At 51.2% G+C, this 19,321-nt stretch overlaps 1 protein-coding gene across 1 annotated transcript; it reads right to left on the bottom strand.

Annotated features, from left to right (window-relative positions):
* Positions 1 to 16,378: 16,378 nt before the first annotated feature.
* NCLIV_059180 (GF20994, related) lies at positions 16,379 to 18,725 on the bottom strand (the record flags this gene model as incomplete). Its single annotated transcript, XM_003885472.1, has 5 exons — positions 16,379 to 16,416; positions 16,507 to 16,583; positions 17,006 to 17,060; positions 17,612 to 17,958; positions 18,583 to 18,725. The coding sequence occupies 5 exons, from the start codon at positions 18,723 to 18,725 to the stop codon at positions 16,379 to 16,381; spliced, it is 660 nt and encodes a 219-aa protein (XP_003885521.1).
* Positions 18,726 to 19,321: the final 596 nt, after the last annotated feature.

Below are 19,321 nucleotides of genomic sequence, written 5' to 3'. Positions count from 1 at the left end.
AAATCGCGACATAAATGCTTGCCAGTTTCACGGCCCTATCTATCAGAAGATGACTCTATCACAGGGGAGGCATCGAACCGCTTCGCCGCAACTGATTTCCTGCTTTACCTCAAAGGGGAGGCTCATGACGCTACTTATACACTACAGAGGGGTCGGCGCACTGCCGAGTACCGAAAGCGTCTTGCGTAGAACAAAATATTATTTTCCATTTCAGCCCCGTCTGCATCTGAATCTGACTTCCTGTAGGCATCTCCTTTTCGTACATAATACGCGTGACTGTGTTACTCGTCGTTTTGTCTCCTCAGAGTCGCAGCGATTCGAACTGGCCATAAGGGTAAGGCAGTCTGCATGCCTTCAAGTTCAGTGGTCCCGTGAGCACACAGTCCAATTGTTACACCCGTAGCTATGTAGCGTGTGAGCAAGATTGTGGCACACTGGGACGTTGCTTGCGACTTGCTAATGCGAACCCTAGCACAGTGTGACTCATGGCGACTGCCACGCCATGTGGAGTTTTTATCCCTATCACCGTAGCAAATGTGTCCAAATTCGAGATAGATAATCTTCAGCAAACTATGTTCTGTAGCAATATAAGCCTGGTTGTTTGAAATTTATAGCTTGCGAAGCCTGAAAAGTGTGGTCAATAACTGGGTTCTCCTGCATTATGTTTGAAGTTCTCGGTGAATTATACCTTTTAGGCAGGTGGTAGGTAGGATTAGGAATGGATTAAGAACTCGGAAACGCTCCGCCTTTTAGTTTTGTGGAAGACGCAGGAAGTACGAGTACGAGTAGAGCTGACAACTCCTTGCGGTTAGTACGTGCAGATTGCCAATGCGAACCCCGATCCGAATAAGGAATGTCTGCCTGATGGCCTGCTCCTGGTGCCTGCTTGTAACTTCTACTACCAACACCCTTCACTTACCCCTGACAGGCTGTCGCACCATATCCATGTGCTGCAGCATCCTAACAGGTTCTACCAAACATTAACACGCAGGACCTTCGATATGCTGAACATTGTTATGAGTCAGAAATACCTACCTCCTGCGTAACAGTCAGTAATTACCCACATCAAACGAAAGCTAGTGATAAACACACTGGTGACACTCACGGTTCTTTGCGCTGGCCATTTTCATCTTCGTATCACCTGGAAGAAGTGCACGACACTCCTCCCAGTTTCAAAACCCTAGCTGGTAGCAGTAGCAGCTGGATCGAAAAAACAATGATTCCCCGTGCTCGGTATTAGAGGCTGCTTGTGAGAAGACTTATACTCCACAGTCAAACGCAGTTTGTATATTAACCTCTACGCAAAAAAACGCATCTACAGCGACACTACCGCAGTATCGTGTTGGCGATGCTCCAAGCCGCGAGCCGTTGTGTATGCCATGTTCGACACGAAGTTTTGTGAAAGCATTCAATTTCGGGCTGTTGTACGCAGGCAGAGACAGAAATGTCTCCAAACATAGACGGTTCTTCCCAATTCCCCCCCCCCTTGGCTGACTTCCGGAGAGGACCATAAGTACCAGACAAGGATCTTCCTACCTTTGGACTGCCAAAATACCGCCGCCCACAACCTGACACAAACTGATCCACGGACTGGGCATCCGTAACCTGTGTTCCAGACCCGTGGTCAGCAAACGAAGGTTTCCCCGGCTTCCAATCACAAGACAGACACAGGTAACGGAGTGTATCACATCCGGGGTAGAGCACAGGGGCGCGCGCCGATCGCGCCCCATCCGGCCCCATTGCGTAGGACGGCTTCCTGTTGCACAGTGTTAAACACGTAGCCTAGGCTACTTTTCAGCTACAGTAGCGACGAAGGCGCCGCTGTTTCCAACGGTTGGATACCACTACTACTAGCGAATGCTCTGAACAGCGGGGCACAGGTGTGGCTGATGATGTTTAACACTCTCCTTGTCGGAAATTAACCCTCTTTCGGCTGTATTGTTCAATACGTGATAAATTACACTACGAGGCATATTCTGCCTCTTTGTTGTCGTAGCGATGCATGAGACTCATTGAGCAAGGAGCTGTGTAGGCCCTTTATATCAGGTGCCTGACCTGGAGTCAAATCGCATTTTGATGGGAGGTGCGCCGTTCTTGGTATTCAAGTAAGTCGCCTTCTGCATACCATACTCTACGTCACCTTAGCTAAGGACACAGGGAATGGTCGCTGGATTGACTCTCCCCTATCCCAGGTCTGGAATTAAACTCCTTGTTGCCTTTCCCAGTTCTGTGCAGACACAACTACGCTGTATTGGTGCTCGTCTGGAGCTTGCCTCATGATAAATATACTATCCGCTAACAGGTTGGCGATAGCATTGATGGGGGTCCCCCGTTGGGGCATGGTCACAGACAAGTGTCTACAACAGCTGCCGCCGTTACGGAACGGGGGACGCATTGCAGTGTAACCTTATTGATGTGTTGCCTCACCGACGTTTCTAAGAAAGCCCTCCGAGGCAATATCTTACTATACATCTGCTAGAAAGTAACACATACAGTAAAAGGGGAGACGCAGCAGAATGCAAGAGTCAGAAAACAAGCTCTGATTTGGAACTGGAGAGAGACATCCTCTCAGGTGCTTGGGGTTTCCGAAATTCTGGTATTTTTTTCTCGAATTAATATTTCCATGGGTTTAGAGCCGATCCCATGCTGGCCACGTTTGGCTACTGCCACAGTCGAGCAAATGGAACACACCTTAGAATGAAATAGTGGAAGTATCGTGAGCAGGATAGATGCCACCGAGGAAAATGGTTGAAGCCTCTTTCGACTTCCGCTGTGGAAGCAAGATGATTACGTTGCACGGGGAGATTTAAATGATTCTGACTCAATGGTGTCCATCCATGTTTTTCTGGGACAACGCCAGTCACTTCAGTCTCCGTCTTACAAGTACATCCTGGTAGCAACTATTGGAAGGAAGTGGAAGAAAGTCACGTTCGTGATACCTACGTCTTTGCCTGGCCTCTGTTGCCACGTCAAGCCAACTCGGGACACGTCCCCAATTAGTCCCAGTGGACGGTATATGTTACGCTCAAACTTTCGTGAGTATGACCATTGGCTGCTGTCTTTGCAGGAAGCGAATGCTCTGCCTTTTGCTGGTGCCTGGACGGCGTCTACCTTCCGCGGTAATTAAGGGATAGAAGTTCCTTGCCTGAACTAAGCATGCAACCAATGGAGCATTTGTCACTGTTTGACAACCAAACAAGTACCACTCCACATTCTGACGGAGGCAAACTGTGGACCCGATGGGGCATTCCTGGTGACAAACTGCAAAACGATCCCGGATATGCAAGTACTGAATTGCCACCCTTTCGCCGAATGAACGACCAAGCAGACCATCTTCAGGACCTCAACGCTCTTTGTGAGACGCCGCCTTGCGTGGGTCGCACAGCCGTAATGTGTTTACTCTAGACTTCCAGGCTTTTTTGGCTGATGCATGTGGCGCTGTTAATCGGCATTCTACGTCTGCATGCAGGCTACAGGCGACACCGATCCATTATTTTTGTGTCGCAGCGCGACATCGTCCAATGCAGGAGATGTGCGTCACAGCGGCCTTTTTCCATGAAATCGTGATCAACACGTTAGAGCACGGAGACGTGGCGCGACTGCCACTGGGCCACAAGATGGTCTGCACACGGGGGGTCCGAATTCAGGCTGCATTTACCGAATGTCACGATCAAACCGGTCTCTGGAATAGTCAACATTCTTCTTCATATCGGGAACTGACCTGAGAAAAAGCAGCTGTTTCATAAGTTTCTTTAAGAGTTGACGTAATATAGCTGCCAACGACAGCTACGGCAGGTTACGTACGCGTGCCGTCCCTTCGTACAGTATCACCCGTAAGAGTGACGCTCCGGTTTTCCTGAAGGCTGCTGGCAATCACAGCTGGCTTACGTCAATGGACCCTGAATTGCCCTCACATTGCGTTTTAATCTCTAATATAGGAGCCTCCGCTCATGAAGGCCTATTGATTGCTACTCTATATGGACATCGCATCCATGAACAGCCCCCTCGAATCTCTTCACAGGTTACAAGATAGTCGGAAAGATGGCCTCCTTTAGGGGTGCTACCCTCCACGACTTTGCTGATCCATCTCATTTCTCATGTGGCAGTCGCCCCAATTGGATGTGGTGCAATGAGAACTACCTGCGCAAGAGTTGATCTCAATGTGGTCTATGCCTTTACTTGATCACCAAGCATGAGCCCCCTTAAGAAAACAAAACCAGACAAAATAAGCGCTGCTTGGTCAAGGCTTCTTCTGAACATCCCCCGGATCAAGTTTAGAGAGAAAATGCCTTATCAAACGGTAATAATACCGGGGTCCAAGGAGCGTAACAAATTTAATATTCTTTTTCATACTTTTCTCTTTGAAGGACACTGTTTTTTTTTCGTTGGGCTGATCTAGGTTTGTTCGATGTTTTCTCGAACATCTCAGTCCTTCATGCCAGGACGTCGAAATACATTCGGAGGCAAATTTTAACACGCTACCAGAATTTATACCGAGCGACATCGTCTCAACCGGTCGCCCCCTTTCGTCCCACACGACCTCCGAGAAAGAGTTGGTATAGTATATCCTCGAGACCGTCTGCTGTTTGCGCATTGGTTTGTCAGATGTCCTACACTGTCTGCTTTGCGCGCCGACGGACACAGGGACGGGCACCGTGGTCCTAGTTGATAACCGTGCAGCAGCTGCCGGGGGGGAGCCTGGGACAACCTGACACATTATGTCATTTATGAGGGTAGATTAGCCGAAACGAAGTCACTCATTTCCTCACGGTACATCGACATATGCCAAGCATGAAATTAGAAAATGTTACTGGCTTCCCGTTATCTTTCGCTGCACATTTTGGCTGGGAGCAAACGAGCACTCGGCTTTATGTCGCTCTACACGGCAAATTATGAAACTAGCGCGGACCGCTGCTTAGCTTATCCTCACGGTGGTACTACATCCGATTGACCACACGTAATACACGCGTGATACCATAGTCAGTTCATGTCCAGTGCTCTTGATAATAATACTCGGTGGGTGTGATGTTAAGAAGTCGACACCGTCACCGCTCTTTCCGCTTACCCCCTAAAACCGATAACGTGCCACGCAGAGCCTTAGTAGCGGAGGCTACAAAAGTGACAAGAAGGCAACCGCAACAGCCTAGGCTACGGAATGCAGCATTGCTCATTTAGGTGGCACCCTCCGTGTCCTTCGTTCTGCTGCCATATTAGGTGTTCCTGAAGTCAAATACCTTCGAGGCCCGAACCAGAGAACGATATTGTTATGTATACTTCCCAGAGAAAACGAAATTGTAGAGACCAAAATCGTTCTTCTCCTTAATGAGAAAGAGACAATGTATTTCATCTCAACTGTCCACTCAGTCTGACGTACCGGGCAAAGGATGCGTTATTCTTAGCAGCAGTGATAGCCTCCTGAGGCTACCAAACGATGGCGGAGCTTCGGACAAGCTATAAAAAGAGGGAGAGGTTGGCGGAAAGCGAACTCCTGCGGTGAAGAAAGAGGCAGAAGATCTGTGAGGAACCTGAAGACAGAGAGAAGGAACGAGGAAGTGACACACACTATTGTGCAGATATGTCGGCAGCCCCGAAGATGCGACATGTTATCTGCAGCTCTCTACCTGAACTCCTCTCCACGGATTAACGTCGAGGTGGTGACGTCTGGTAAGGGTGTGGGGTCAGCGTGTTCTGCTGGCAAAGAGACTCTACCTCCGTCTTACACGTAGATCGTATTCGAGAGGATAGGAGCCAAACAGAGTCCGCGAAAAAAAGCATTTCCTGTTTAGAAAAACTTCGGGCTGCGAGTCAATTCCGTGGAAGATAAAAATGCATTGTAGCGTGGCGTAAGTCAATCAAGCCATGATGCAAAAAAATCGCAAGCCCGGAACGCCTTCTTTGGTGTTATCATATCGATGTTATCACGGACCTTGACGCCTCTAGGCCGTGCTTCCCTCAAACCCATGCGGTGTCTCCGCGCCAAGCCGCACGATCAGTAGACGCCAAGGAATATCAGAGTAGGGCAGTGAGGATGACTGTTCTGCTGTTGAGCCAGCGACTCCAAGGTATTGGATTTGGACGCAGTTCGGTGAGATAGCTTGCATTTGTTGGAAGAGGCACGGGGCGGTACTGTTTTTCTCAGCTGCTGATATGCGGCATGGTAGGTGTCACGTCGCGTCTTGTCTATTCATTCTCAATATGGTTCCTGTTGTTGACTGCTCCAAGTTCCTCCAGGATTCGTTACCTTCGGCTTTGCTGCCGACAAGGCAATGGGACTGCTACCCTTCGAAGTCGGTTGAGCCACATCTGCAGCTGACTCTGCTCCAGAATATGGTAGCGTTGGTATATTCATTATGCACAATATATGTCGGAGCGTATCTTAAATTGCTGTTGGTGCTGAAGTCTCTTAGGATGCCATCATACGGTCAGATGGCTAGTCCTTTTGAGATTGGTCCTCCACAAGTTGTGCCCTTGGTTTCATAACTACGAGCTGAGCAATGGGCAAGCCCAGGTAGGGGGTCGTTGATTCGGCCGCTTCAGAGCCCACGGCGAGCGTTTCGCTGCGGGTAGACGAGTGCAACGGAGCCACCACAGCGCCACCGTCTGTTGCCGCATCTTGACCATTCGTCAAAACCTGCTCGAGCAAGGACCCCGCAGTCGCAAGACACAGCTGAACAGATGAGTAGCGATTTTCGCAATTAGAATATGTCTGCCATGGCGGGTTCCCGCTACGGCTAGGGGGTACGAAAACACAGTCCACTCAGCATGCGGGCTCGCTTACAGAGCAGCGCTCAGGGCGCGACGAGATCAATATTTTATAGGGCCGGCAGACAAAATCTCACCCATGATATTCTAATCCGACGGTCTGCAACATCTGGCCGGCTGCCACGACGTACGACGGATATCCTTTCGCTGTCAACTGTCTGACAGCTTCTCTGTGACGCGTGACTAAAAACCCTAATCCAGCATACGAGAAATGCCACGGTGTTTCGAAAATTAAAAAAACTATACACACAGCATTCTATGTGATTCCGTCTAATGATATCGCTAACCTTCCATGGCGAGCAGCTACGCTGGTTCTGGAGTTCTAGGAATGGTATCCGAGTGGGCTGCAGCGCCAACGCATATCCAATGAAAAAAGTCCCATTCCCGTTGGAGACATCTCGGCGACTTTCGCTTTTCGAGTCTTGGAAGCCCAATTAGAGGAAGATCTGCATATGTCTACGCACATCTACGCCAGGTGGCAGGTTGAAGCTAGAAAGGCGCTCAGCCTAAGCTCAATCGGACCTTCATCCCATGGATCCTGCCCACGCCCACACGCGGTCGTCGATGGTGGCAGAAGGATCTGACTAAACAACCGGAGCGGCAGTTCCGCAACTTTCCGGCAGAGAGAGCGTACTTGTATGTGCTTCGCCTCACCCGATACCTGCTGCAAGTATTGACAACCATGATCGGTTGAGTCAGGTATTCGCTAAGCGACGTCATCAAAGGACTTACTGTTTCGAAAGCTTTGCCGCGTATTGGAGCTGCTTCGGGCTCCTGTCCAGAAGACTATGCCTTCTGACGTCCGTCCCGCGGTCATCTACGGCTCGGTAAACCGCCGAGAGATGCTGAAGTATAAAGACACATATCCTGAATGCACAGGTGAACATCGTCGATGTTACGAGTAGCCCTCCAGTTTTCTGCGCGCGCCAGGAGTGCAAGCTCAACCGCTCTGTTTGGCGGCCTGCTGGTGTCACTTTGCCGTGGCTGGACCTCGACGGATTGTTCCAAAGTAGCGCCAGTGTACCGGTTGCGTTATTGCGATAGAAGCCATAGAAGCGTAAATCGTCCGACAACTGCCTATCATCTCTCGGTCGTGAAAACGGGCTCGCCCACGAGCCCGTCACGAACAAAGCCCTCGTCATTGGACGCTGTCTCATCTTGTGCTGCCGTATTGCTTGTCGGTGGCACTGAGGGCTTCACCCTGTAATCGCATGAAAACAGTTCCGATACGATTTGTGCAAAGCCTGTGAGAGAGCTGCCATGACGTGCGGACATGGACACGAGCTCGTGACGCACCACGTTTCATCCTGCTGTGCTTCTCGTTTTCTTGCGCGATAAGCTTGACGGCGCAAATATGCGTATAATTCCGTGTCACCTCCTAAGCAGGCCGGCTACCAGGGAATTTGACGTCAAAACGGCAGCCGTATCCGCTTGACCTGAGCGAACTTCCAGCATCGCGCGAACAGCTGACCTTAAACGATAATACAACTGCTGTGGAGAAGGCGCCGAGTGTTCGACTGCCGCCTCTAGTGCTACCTCCTCGTCGATTGCACTGGTAAGTAGTTGTGATCAGGAAGGTACAGCCTGGAACGGCAGGCTGGCAAACAAATTTCGTTTTCTCGTGCGATCGGCCTGTCACAGTTTTCGAAGAACTTTTGTAGGATCTAGCTCCAACCCGGTATTTGAAGGATACGTGGTTTTAAAACTTTGCGGCTCTGACGTTCAGCGCTTGCCGCGATCTGCGACTGCACGAGTTGCTTCTGCTCGTACGTACGTGTCGGCCGAAGCAGCGATACTGTGACTCTAGCTTCTGGTAAAATAAATGAGACGAAGACCGGCGTTGTTCTCTCGGCGCCAGTTGAGATCTCTTGTTTCGACCACGTAGGGTGGCCACGGAGCGAAAACAGCCGCCGTCGCTCCGTTCACAGACAGAGACTGTTCCTCCCTGTGCCATGCGGCCGGGCCGACCTCCGCAAGATGTCGCGGAGCAGGCGAAAAAGCGCTGGCGGATCTTCGCCATCCAAGCAAGCTGGTAGTACGCTGCCCGGGTTCTTCGAGCGTCAGCTGCAATTTCGACTCGGATACCACATGGCCCAACGACGCCTGGCGCCCGACGGTTCAGAAGTCCGCTCGGTGGGCAGCCGCACCACTGTGATCATCTCTCACGTCGGTGAGATTCGCTAGTCTAGTCCGAGACCTACCTCCAGGCGAACGAGACGACTGGTGCCAGTATTCGTTCTCTAGATACGCTCTCGAACGCTGAGATTCTACTCTCCTACCCCGAAAGGCGGCGGCGACGACTAGTAAAGTGTGGTTCTGATTTCCTAGTCATTTCATGGACTCGCAGCTTCTTGACGCCGGCGAGGCATCAGTCGTTATCTCGTTTACCCAGTTCCGACATTACGCGCCACTCAGACGTCACGACAAAGACCACCGCCACGTCGAAGCTCAGGCGTCCGTTCGTCGCAGAAACCGCAAACGCGCGGAAGAGAGAGACTGGCTAGTTAGAGGAAGGCTGCGAAGGCGCCATTCCACTTCGCCACGAAGGAGAGAATCTGTATCCCCACAGCAGGCGATTGCACGGTAAATTCGCCGCCGCCTCGCCGTCGCTCATTTTTCCAGAAATTGCCGCAGTTACATGCAGAAGAGCGAAGCTGGTTGGCTTACAGAGAAGCGTTCTTTCTCATAAAGAGCCGGCGTTTCCGCCCTTCTCCACGCATGCTTTTGGGCAGTTGAGAGACGATCCTGCGCGCAGCAACCACGGAAGCTTACGCGCACTCCAGCAGACTTACAGTTCTCGCATCTGTATCGTAGCAGCACCACAAGACTGTGGCAGCCTCATCGTGAATAAAAAGCTACCGAGCGGCTTGACTCGGCTACAATATCAAGGCCCGCCGTCTTCTAGGGCGGAGCTGTTACCGCAGCTCCACGCAGGACGGAAACCGATAAAGACGGATGCAAGGCCAGGACATTCGGGTTCGGGCGACCTTACTTTGGCGAGCAGCTCGGCCTGGCAACCAATCTGCGTGAGGGTTGTTGGGCTGTAACTGACTCACATGTCTCTGGACTCTCGCACCAGGCGGTTTCCTAACGGGCCACGAGACGCCGACTCCGCGAACCATTGGAGTCGACTGTGCCACGACTGGTGGCATCCCTGCCTCCTTCCGTATTCAGTAAAAACAACGGAATGGATGTCAGTTTGTCTTATCGTGACTGGCTGAATTTCGCTAGCGTGCCCAAATCGTCTCGACACGTCCACAATCTTGTCGCTGCATTCCAGGTCGCTGTCTTGAGACCGTTGGCCAGTCTTGTTGCTCAGCAGCGCCTCTACCCAATGCTTTTTTTCCAGCGTTGATTTTGCTCCGGCGGCTTGTAAGCGCTCCGTGTGGATGTAGTGTCACTTTCTGAGTCCAGAGACCCTGCGCTCAGGACCGATTCCTCCCTTGGAGGCTTAGCAGGTCCTGGCCGACCAGCAAAACCATTTGTGTCGCTACTCGAAGCGCGGCAAGAAGGAGACGGGGTTGCGCCCTCTCTTTTACGGGCACTCTGCGTTACTTAGTAGGAGCACTGGATATACGAGACTCATAACCAGCAGTCCAGAATTCTTCGAAGAATAGATGATGAGCTGACTCAACAAGACTTCCGTCTCATCTCGATGGAAGCATCGTGCTGCCAATGGAACCATGAAACCCCATTGTCGTGTAGAATGGAGTACTTGAGCCGATGGCCGCATGGTGCTGTGCTCGTGTCAACAGGGTGAAACTACGTGAGCCACGAATGCTCACTTCATTCAGAGGTGAAAAGACCTTACCGCAAAGCGTCTTCCGATTGAAATTTTACCCCGAGAAAAAGTGCCGCCGGCGCACCTCAATACTGTAAGTGGCGTATATGCCGCCCCCATTTTTGCGGACATTAGGTCAAGCTTTTTCCTCATCTCGAGCCAATGTGCGCGCCGCGATATCAACACCTGCTCGGCAACATGTATCTGGCAGAACAATATCTGCAATGTCCCGTATCATAAGCGTTAGTCAAGGCTTCATTTGATGCTCATTCTTCGCTGTGCGACCTTTTATCAGGGACGCCCCTCCGGCAGTCAACCTTACTTCATCTTTGGTCTCAAACGATTAATTGCCTGCAGTGAAATGCTCCTTTCCGCTTCAGCTCGGCGAAGGGTTTTTACACATCCCACAACGCAATACGTTCTTCGCTGGAATCACTGTGTAAGTGCCAGAAAGTGCTTTGTCGCACGAGGAGAGGTCCGCGCAAAAACGTCACACCTTGCCGCATTACTCGGCTGCCACGGCTCATGGCATGCAAGCTCATTTGACAAAATGAGTCCCTCGCGGCGTCAGGTAGAGGCTGTTTCACCTCCGGTATTTGCTTCATTATGCAGGAGTGGTATCCGGATGTATCTACGGTAGTACAGCAGACTGGCACACCTGTAGGCGTAGTGCAACAAGACGAAGTTGTGAAAAATGCCAAGGGCGTTTCGTCACTGAGTAGTCAGCGTATGTGTCGATACTAACTCAGCAGAGCAAAGGAGCTATGACCATAATCCTTTCGACATTTGGGGAACGGTCCAGTTTCCTTCAAATACGTCTTGTATTTCTGGACGCTGGTGCGCGCGGAAACCGCCGTTGTCACCAGAATCGAACGAAGCACTGTGAGGTACAAACTGGTGTGAGTGCAGTTTTGCTACTTTAATAGATTTACAAAAGCCAGCAATACAGCAACCGAAGACAACTTGCAACTTGTTGTTTCCGCTATGGAATCTGTCATTAATATCGTGTCCGATCAGCACGGCTGACGCACAAGCCTTACGAGATTCATTGAAGCCATCCATTCGCAAAATGTCCGTTATCTGGTGCGGCAAACGCCAGCTAAGAGCTCGATGAATCATTTTCTTGTGGGCTGGGTGATGGCGAAACGAGCGAACACCCGTTCATAATCATGGTAGCGGTAACATACACATGGACGCATGCACATCCAGCTAAGTCAGACCTCTACTCACCCAAGAGAGCGTTGCAGATCGGTGGTATGTATGGCAGAACTTGAACCAGAGTTTCAATCTAGTCCGACAATGCCGGACCTAAAATAAGACTTTTTGTATTCGGTCTACTCTGCGGTCTTTCGTGGTCCCTGACTGGAAACCAGAAGGTGTTTCATTCACCAGGACCACATTCTCTGTTTCTGTTAATGCCCCTGGTAGCTGGATTCCAGTTGACACCAAACTCTGCGACGCACATGACCTCAAGCCCAGTTAGGCCACACAATAAGTGATACATCGGGTCTCTGGCAGACCACCGGATACAACACCATCCACATGCTAGGTGCCCGGGACTTCACTTGATTAGCGGATCTACGTTGTGGTGTTTTCTTTGTCATTCTGTTTCATAAAGTGATCCTGTGATTTTTGTGGTAACGCTGACTCCACGAGGTGCCTGCATGGCGACTGCTAGCAAACTGAATGTCAGCTACCGTCATGATGGTGTACTGTACGCTCACTTTTCGAGAATAGTTACTCCAGGGAAGTACGCGGTTTATCCGCGCGCTTGTTTGATACACTCTTCTTGCTGTTTCGCAAAGTCTGCAATTGCTGCGATTGGAGAATGCGTTTGACAGACAGAGGAAAAGCAGAACTGTAGACGTGGTAGCAGGAGATTCGGCTATCATGGAGTTCCGTTGATATTTAGTGGTTGCAGCGGAAGGCCCCGGTCAGGTTCCATCAGATTGCTGACCGAGACACATAGAAATACGACTTTCGCAAACACTTATTACATCCGGGTCCAACTCGGGTCAAGCTTCGGCCTGACTAATGTTCCCTGTTGAATCACAGAGGTATTTATTCAGCGAGACTGTTCATGATCTGGGGTGAAAAAAAGTGTGGAGCAACATAGACCTTACGTCTAGAATTTCCCCGGAACGGCTGCTTTGCCTCTCTACAAGACTCTGTCGAAGGTAGGAAACCGGTTACAGACACGCAGGCATTGTTGGTATCATATCGTCCTCAGTGAAAGTGTCAGCGCGCCACGGGTGTGCCTCCGTGTCAGGAGTCTCAATACACTCAAAAAAGGTCTCAAAACAACTATCTTGCATACGAGAGTACCTGGGAGGGCGGGATATACATTGTAGCCTTAGGAAATAGTACCTACGAGAGGGTGGAAGCCTCTGATATTAGTAATGCACCGTAGCGACATCCGTCCTCCAGGGAGATGAGGTTGGAGACGGTCGCGGACCGCTCTAGGTCATGTGCGCGTCACTTGAACTGAGTCGGTTTGGCAGACTCCGAGCTAGCCGTCAAGTGTCTTGTGGCATTGAGAGAACGATTAAGAATGGCCGTGTGGGTCCGGAGTCGAGTCCGCTGTTGGTGTCCCCAATGTGTTTCGGGTGAGAATGGTTTCTTCAAAAGACTGATCCTTGGGTCGCAGGTAAAAAGAGTAGTGAGAGGGGGGCTTTGGTTGAAGCCTGATTCTGGGGGAGCGAGATCCGTAGCTTCACATCAAAAGCCTATCCGGTTGAGTTCCGTGCCGGAGCTGCGTGCTGCCTCGCGGTACACACAGCTACCGTGAATTCTCATATGGCACTCTACGCATGTATTCATCGCGCGTGTGGAGGTCTTGATTGAAGTCCCTCTACATCACGAAAGCACCCACTAGACGATTTGGGCTATTTGGCGCAACCGTTCCACCATTAAGTTGCGCTAATGCCATTTTCAACTGTAGTTTGGAATGTGATAAAAAACTGTGCGTTTCTCGCTATAGTGCCATAGCTTTCTTTGTCCAGGCTTCTTCGTATGCGCAGTTGTTGAAACAGAAACCCAAGGAGGCCATCGCCGTAACGGCGGCTCCTTATAGTGGAACCTGAGAACAACAATTCATGAGCACCGTTATCTCCGACTGCAGAGAAGCGGATGAAGAAATGAGATGCCAAAAGTTTCCGTGATACCTATTTTACAGTGATCCGTTTTTTGCGCGGTGACGGAACATAATGGAGTGCGTGTAAGGGGAGAAGTGGCCTTCTTTCTGAGCTGAATGTCGTACGGTCACGCGGGGGTGTTGGTGCAACACTGTGTGGATCGAGGGTAGTAGGCATTCCACTTGTAAAGCAGTGTGTTCGTGGCAAAACTGGCCCTATTAGACGTCTTCGTCTTCCAAAAAACGGCCGGCACCTGTGCAGGCAGCACAAGATTAAACGTCTCACGTATTAAAAAGGGGAGGACCCAATCGAGTTACCGTCAAATACCAAAATTTGCAGACCCTCACGTTCACTTACTGGTGGCAGGCACATCGGGATCCACCATCTTTCTTCGAGTCTGTCAATTCATGTCGAGGAACGCTTCCCTTCTGTCCTGTGACGACGTGGAATCTACCTGGCACTTTAGAAACCTTCGTAAAAGTGGCTGTCCACCTGTTGCGCCTTTCGGTCTCTAATTGGAGACGTTTTGCTGCATTGCGGGGAGTCCTCTCCTATACCAACCATGCTCTCAGTGCTCATGTGGTCGCCACCATGTTGTCGAGTTTATATTAGTGGGGCTGTGTCATAAAAGACCACGACAAAGAGGCAGCGGATGCCATCTCTGCGGCTGCCAAAGACTGTCATAACGACCGGCCGAGCTGAGGGAAAGTGCCTCTGACATTCGATAGAATAGCGAAGCGCCTGCAATGAAGCGGAAGCAGGATATAGTTATAGTCTTGACTCTGTTCAGGTGCGGAGCAATCGCTGTCAGTTGTGACCAGATGTGTACGAGGGGTAAAATGCAGTCTGGCGTTGAGGGTGCTGGTGAACGTGAAAATTTTTATCAAAATTTTAAAGCTGAGCTAGATTCGACACGGAAGTGTCATGTTTCGGATTCTGAAGTTCTCCCTTGCCGGATGTACCGATATCTATGAAATGAGATGAACTAAGGCGTGTCCGTTCCTGACAGGCTGCACCGTTAGAGTCATTTTTGTAGGGGGATTCATTGCAGTGTACCCTAAGAGAAATGGTGCAATATTGACTGATGCATTCGCCAGCTGATATGGCGGCGGTTAACAAGGGATGGTGGGGTACAGTATTTTAGGCTGGAAGTGTTTCATGGCGTGTGTTGGGGTAAGCAACGGAATGTGATTGGGAAACACCTCTGACGGTGCCCGAAGGCGTTGCCAAGCTCGGCAAAAGCTGGGCGTGAACTGCTGTGCATGGACATCTTGCATTGAACAAACTACTAATGTGCCCACGTATGTACGTAATTGCGGCGACGAACGGAAATTACGCCTGACACGCTCTCCGTGACAACGTGTCTGTGGCTAAACAGGGTGAGGGCGTGGTATCATATATTTACACGTACATTTACGAATCGCGGGGAATAACATGCAGCGCTACATACCTGTTAGCTTGCCTATAGTAATTAATACGGTCGAGAGTTTTAAAGGCCGAGGGGCATAGTCTGTCGTCTTGTTTCACCTCGGACATCAGATCTGCTTCGCCTGCATACAATTCGGTTCGTGCCACCTCTATAAAGCACTACAATCAGACAAGTGTTCTACTGAGTATATTCTCTCAGCAAAGGCATCCAGGATGATTGCAACGAATGCAGGACAGTACGCAGCGTTTAACAAAAAAGGACAATCTGTTTCAGTAGGTGGGTTTTGCGAGTCAAGTGATCCTGAGTCAACTGCAGAAAGTTGCAACCTCTAATGAAAGTTCCCCTATACCTTAAAAAAAAGATCATTCCATCATGCCGCCGGATATCGAGTGACAGCACCTGGCTCCGGACTGTTGTGAGGAGCTGCACACAGTGCGGTGATGGAGCACGACTAAGAGAGGACACCGATTGAAGCGGTCCATTGCTATGTATCATCCTGCTCATTGACAATTAAAAACCTGGAAATCGCCGGTACTGCGTATCGACCTCCGCTGGACGGCGGAAGAAGCTGACACTGGTATTAAAAGAACCAGCAGCGGCGAACCCAGCTGCAGTAATGTTTTACAAGGTTCTGTAGCTGAAAATGGATCACTGTGGCGAGCAAATGCAGGGAAGACAGGTCCGGCCACAGGATGTTCAGAAAGTGAAACGCGGTAGTTTCCGAAGTCTGCAGGAAAGAACAATCGCCACAAACATGCGTCACTGAAGCGTCATATAAGCGCAAAAGGATTGGAAAAAGCGAAGGAAGAAACGCAGATGACGCGCAGATACTAATAACGCCCATCGCACCCCCCGAGTCTAAGGAAATAGCCCTGTATTATGAACTCGTGAAAAGCATCTTCCTTTCGGAACGCAGAGCCTACATATTCTACAGCTATCTGACGAACAGGCCAACATGGTAACATTGAAAACTCCTTCGGTGTCCGGCGATGGGAGGCAATCGGATTAACCACAGAAACCATTAATCTTCTGACACTTTGAAGCATTTGGCAGAGCATATTGCTCAAGACACACTGATATAGCCGGTTCTCAGAAGTAGGCACCTTGTACGGCACAGCGACATCGAAGCCTGACAGACATCATGGAGCTTCGGAGTCAAAATCTTTGGCTGGTGGTGGGAGGACTTGACTGGCCTCTACCAGTACACGACTTTGCGGGAGCGGACTGTGAGATCTCCTCCTCACACAGTCCTTGACAAGCTGGTGGTAATCATTAAGGCTGGATATCCGCTGCAGCATGACAAGGCGGTGCTATAGAAAAACGCAAGAGGCAATCGGCGTTGAAGCCACCGTCTACTTTGCTTACTTCATAGAGAAGGAAGTCGGAGAGACGCCGCTCACCCGAAGTGCGAAGGAGCAAATCAGGTGGAGGGACGTTTTCGATCTGAAGAGCAGTCCACAGCTGATGGCCCCGCTTTCTGCGATTCGCAGCACAGGGACAGAGTCAACCAGGACGCAGTGGAACCAGTTGAAACCCTTCGCTTCCGGCGGCTGCTTAGCTGCCCAAGGTTTTGAACCACGGGAAGCAATATGTCTGGGACGTTTAAATCGAGCAGGAGTATGTGCTTGATGATTCAGATAAATTTTCCTGAAATAGGTGGTACCAGCCATGATGGCAGTGCGGTCCGTTGGCGAGTGACAGACAAACTCTATTCCACTTTAAAAAGGAACGCCCGAGAGAAGGTAACGCATCTCCGCGGTGCCACTATTTCTGATGAAAGTCTCATTCCAACCGGAACAGGCGGCTAACGGATCATGCGACAAAGCCACCAGCAGCTGCTTCGAGAACTCGCCAGAGGAATGCCAGCCTAGGCAGGATCGTCTTTTCTGGCCGACTTACCGAGTTGAGTGCCACGTGGTGCACGCTCCACTAGGAGACAGGTGTGCTTCCAGGACTGCGTCGCAGCAGGGAATGCATGGCAAGCTATCCGGAAGGCTTCCGTGCTGGCCGATTCCATCACTGTCATTAAGTGATGTACATGCTGACAACAAAAATCGAACAAGGGGATCCACATTATTGAGCAAACTAAAACAGGAACACATGGGTTACGTCCTCGACAATAACGGAACAAGCCTGCTCCGCGAACAGACGGGACCCGTGTCGTTCGACCAGAACCAGTGGCGACTTCAAATTTACAGGCATACAGATGAAGCGAATAGTGAAGCATCGCAGAGGTACCAAACCCCGGCTCGGTATGTGCCCTGTTACTTCAGAGTTGTACTCTTGAGACTACGCTTATGATTGCTGTTCTACGAGGAGTCACGCAGCCAGCTACGCTTCTCGCAACCGAGCAATTGAAGCATGCTGTGAACAGATACATCGGGAAAGACAGAATATGAATGGTGCATAGAGCACCAGGCGGTACATCTACAGCGTTGCAGAATCGCTACGGATATACCGCAATTCGGATTGCGAAGGTGTTTGGTAAGCGCCGTGAGGACTCACTGTCGACAGAAGCTGCGCCAGAGCCGTCAGTGTCGGTTGTTTGCTGTCGTTCGATACCGGAAGAAGCCGAATCAGATGGCCAGGTCGCCGCAGGCAACTGACGGCGGTGGTTAAGTGGAGCGTCTTGCAGCAGAGAAACCTCGCCGGCAAGGGCCCGCGCGATTTCCCTTCTTGACCCATACGCCACACAGACAGTCACAAGAAGTCGACAGCCCAGACCGTTCGGGTCTGCGCACGCCTCCGACGTTTCCTGCACAGCAGTTGCTAGAGCTGTCCTCAGACGATCAGGCAGGTAGGAGAAGTCTCCGAGGAAACGCAGGCGGATGCCCAACCGCTTGAAAAATCCACTGGGGAAGAACGGAGCAACACAACACCTCCACACTCAAAACAAATGGTGGAATGGCCTCAGACAGCCGAAGCCATTTTTACTACAGTCCGGGCACTCGCCTGCGTCGTCTGATGCAGCAGAGAAGACCTGCAACAGGGACACTGCGTCCGCGGGACGAGACAACAGAGCGACGGTCATTAAGACACGGAATGAACTGCCTATTTTTACGGCAGCCCGAGGTGACTAGCTGAAGCAGGGGAAAGGGCCGATCCGGTTTAAAGGCAGCGTGTGGCTCTTAATGGAATCCTCATTTCCGGAGTGAGGCGTCCACACACTTGTACCTAAACAAGACTGCACACAAGGGGGCGAGCGACGAAGGCAACAGTTGCCGTTATCGCGAGGCTCAAGCCGTACACAACGGAAGTTCTCCTTCACTCGCGTTGGTACCACGGCTTTCGCGAAAACTCAGGCTGGCCTGGAGGAAGAGTGCCCGACTGTACCAGGACCCGTGGACGACCAAACGGGTACGGCAATGGAACGGAACCGCTGCAACCTGAAGCTCGACCGCAGCCACTTTTTCAGTCGGCTCCACGGTGCGACGTGGGGGGCGAGCGCATCATTTTCCGTGGGACCTTGAACTTACTCGATCCACCCTTTGTCTGCGAACTTCTCTTCCGCCAAGTTCAGAAGGCCAGTGACCTCCGCGGGGTCTCGGTGGAAATTACCCAACGCGAAGGCGTACACCGTTACAAACTGAATCCCCAGCTCTAAGCAGCTCTCGCACATCTGCGCGCGGCGCGAAGGAGACAAAAACAAATCAATACGATGCATATCTCTTAGCGAGCACGTACGCTGCCCACTCACACCCGCTGGAGACCCATAACCCCGTTTTTCTGGGTATGAGGATCCAGCGATTTTTAGCGAGACGCGTCCGACGAGAAAACCGGAGAGGATTCATACGCTTCAGCCGCTCGTGCGGCGGACCCAACCACGAAAGACGTGGAAAAAAGACGGGAACGAACGCCGACGTGGAAGGGCGCCTTCGCTATCCTAAGTTGGAGGCCTGAGACAACTCCGATTCTGGCGAGAGGCCGGCAGCCGCGCGGCTAGGCTCGATCGAGAGCTCGGTGCCTCAGACTTACAAGAGAGAGCGTACGGGCGCCAGCGCGGTGGCCTTCCAGAACGGACGATCCCTTGTTTCTGCGTGCAAAGCGTCGGTTGCCGTCCATGATGAAGGCGACATGCCGAGGAATGTGGGGACCGCTCGCGCGTTTCGCGGTCCGCAGAAGCCATCGTTGCCACCTGGACGGGAGCACGACCGGAACCTAACAGAAGGAAGTGAGTGGTCTCCCTCGGAAAAAGGGACGGGACGCGCGGTGCCC

This window comes from Neospora caninum, chromosome XI, assembly GCF_000208865.1.
Source record: "Neospora caninum Liverpool complete genome, chromosome XI".
Lineage (NCBI taxonomy): Eukaryota > Apicomplexa > Conoidasida > Eucoccidiorida > Sarcocystidae > Neospora > Neospora caninum.
The sequence above is the reverse complement of the archived record's forward strand: the minus strand, read 5'-3'. Positions and strand labels throughout refer to the sequence as shown.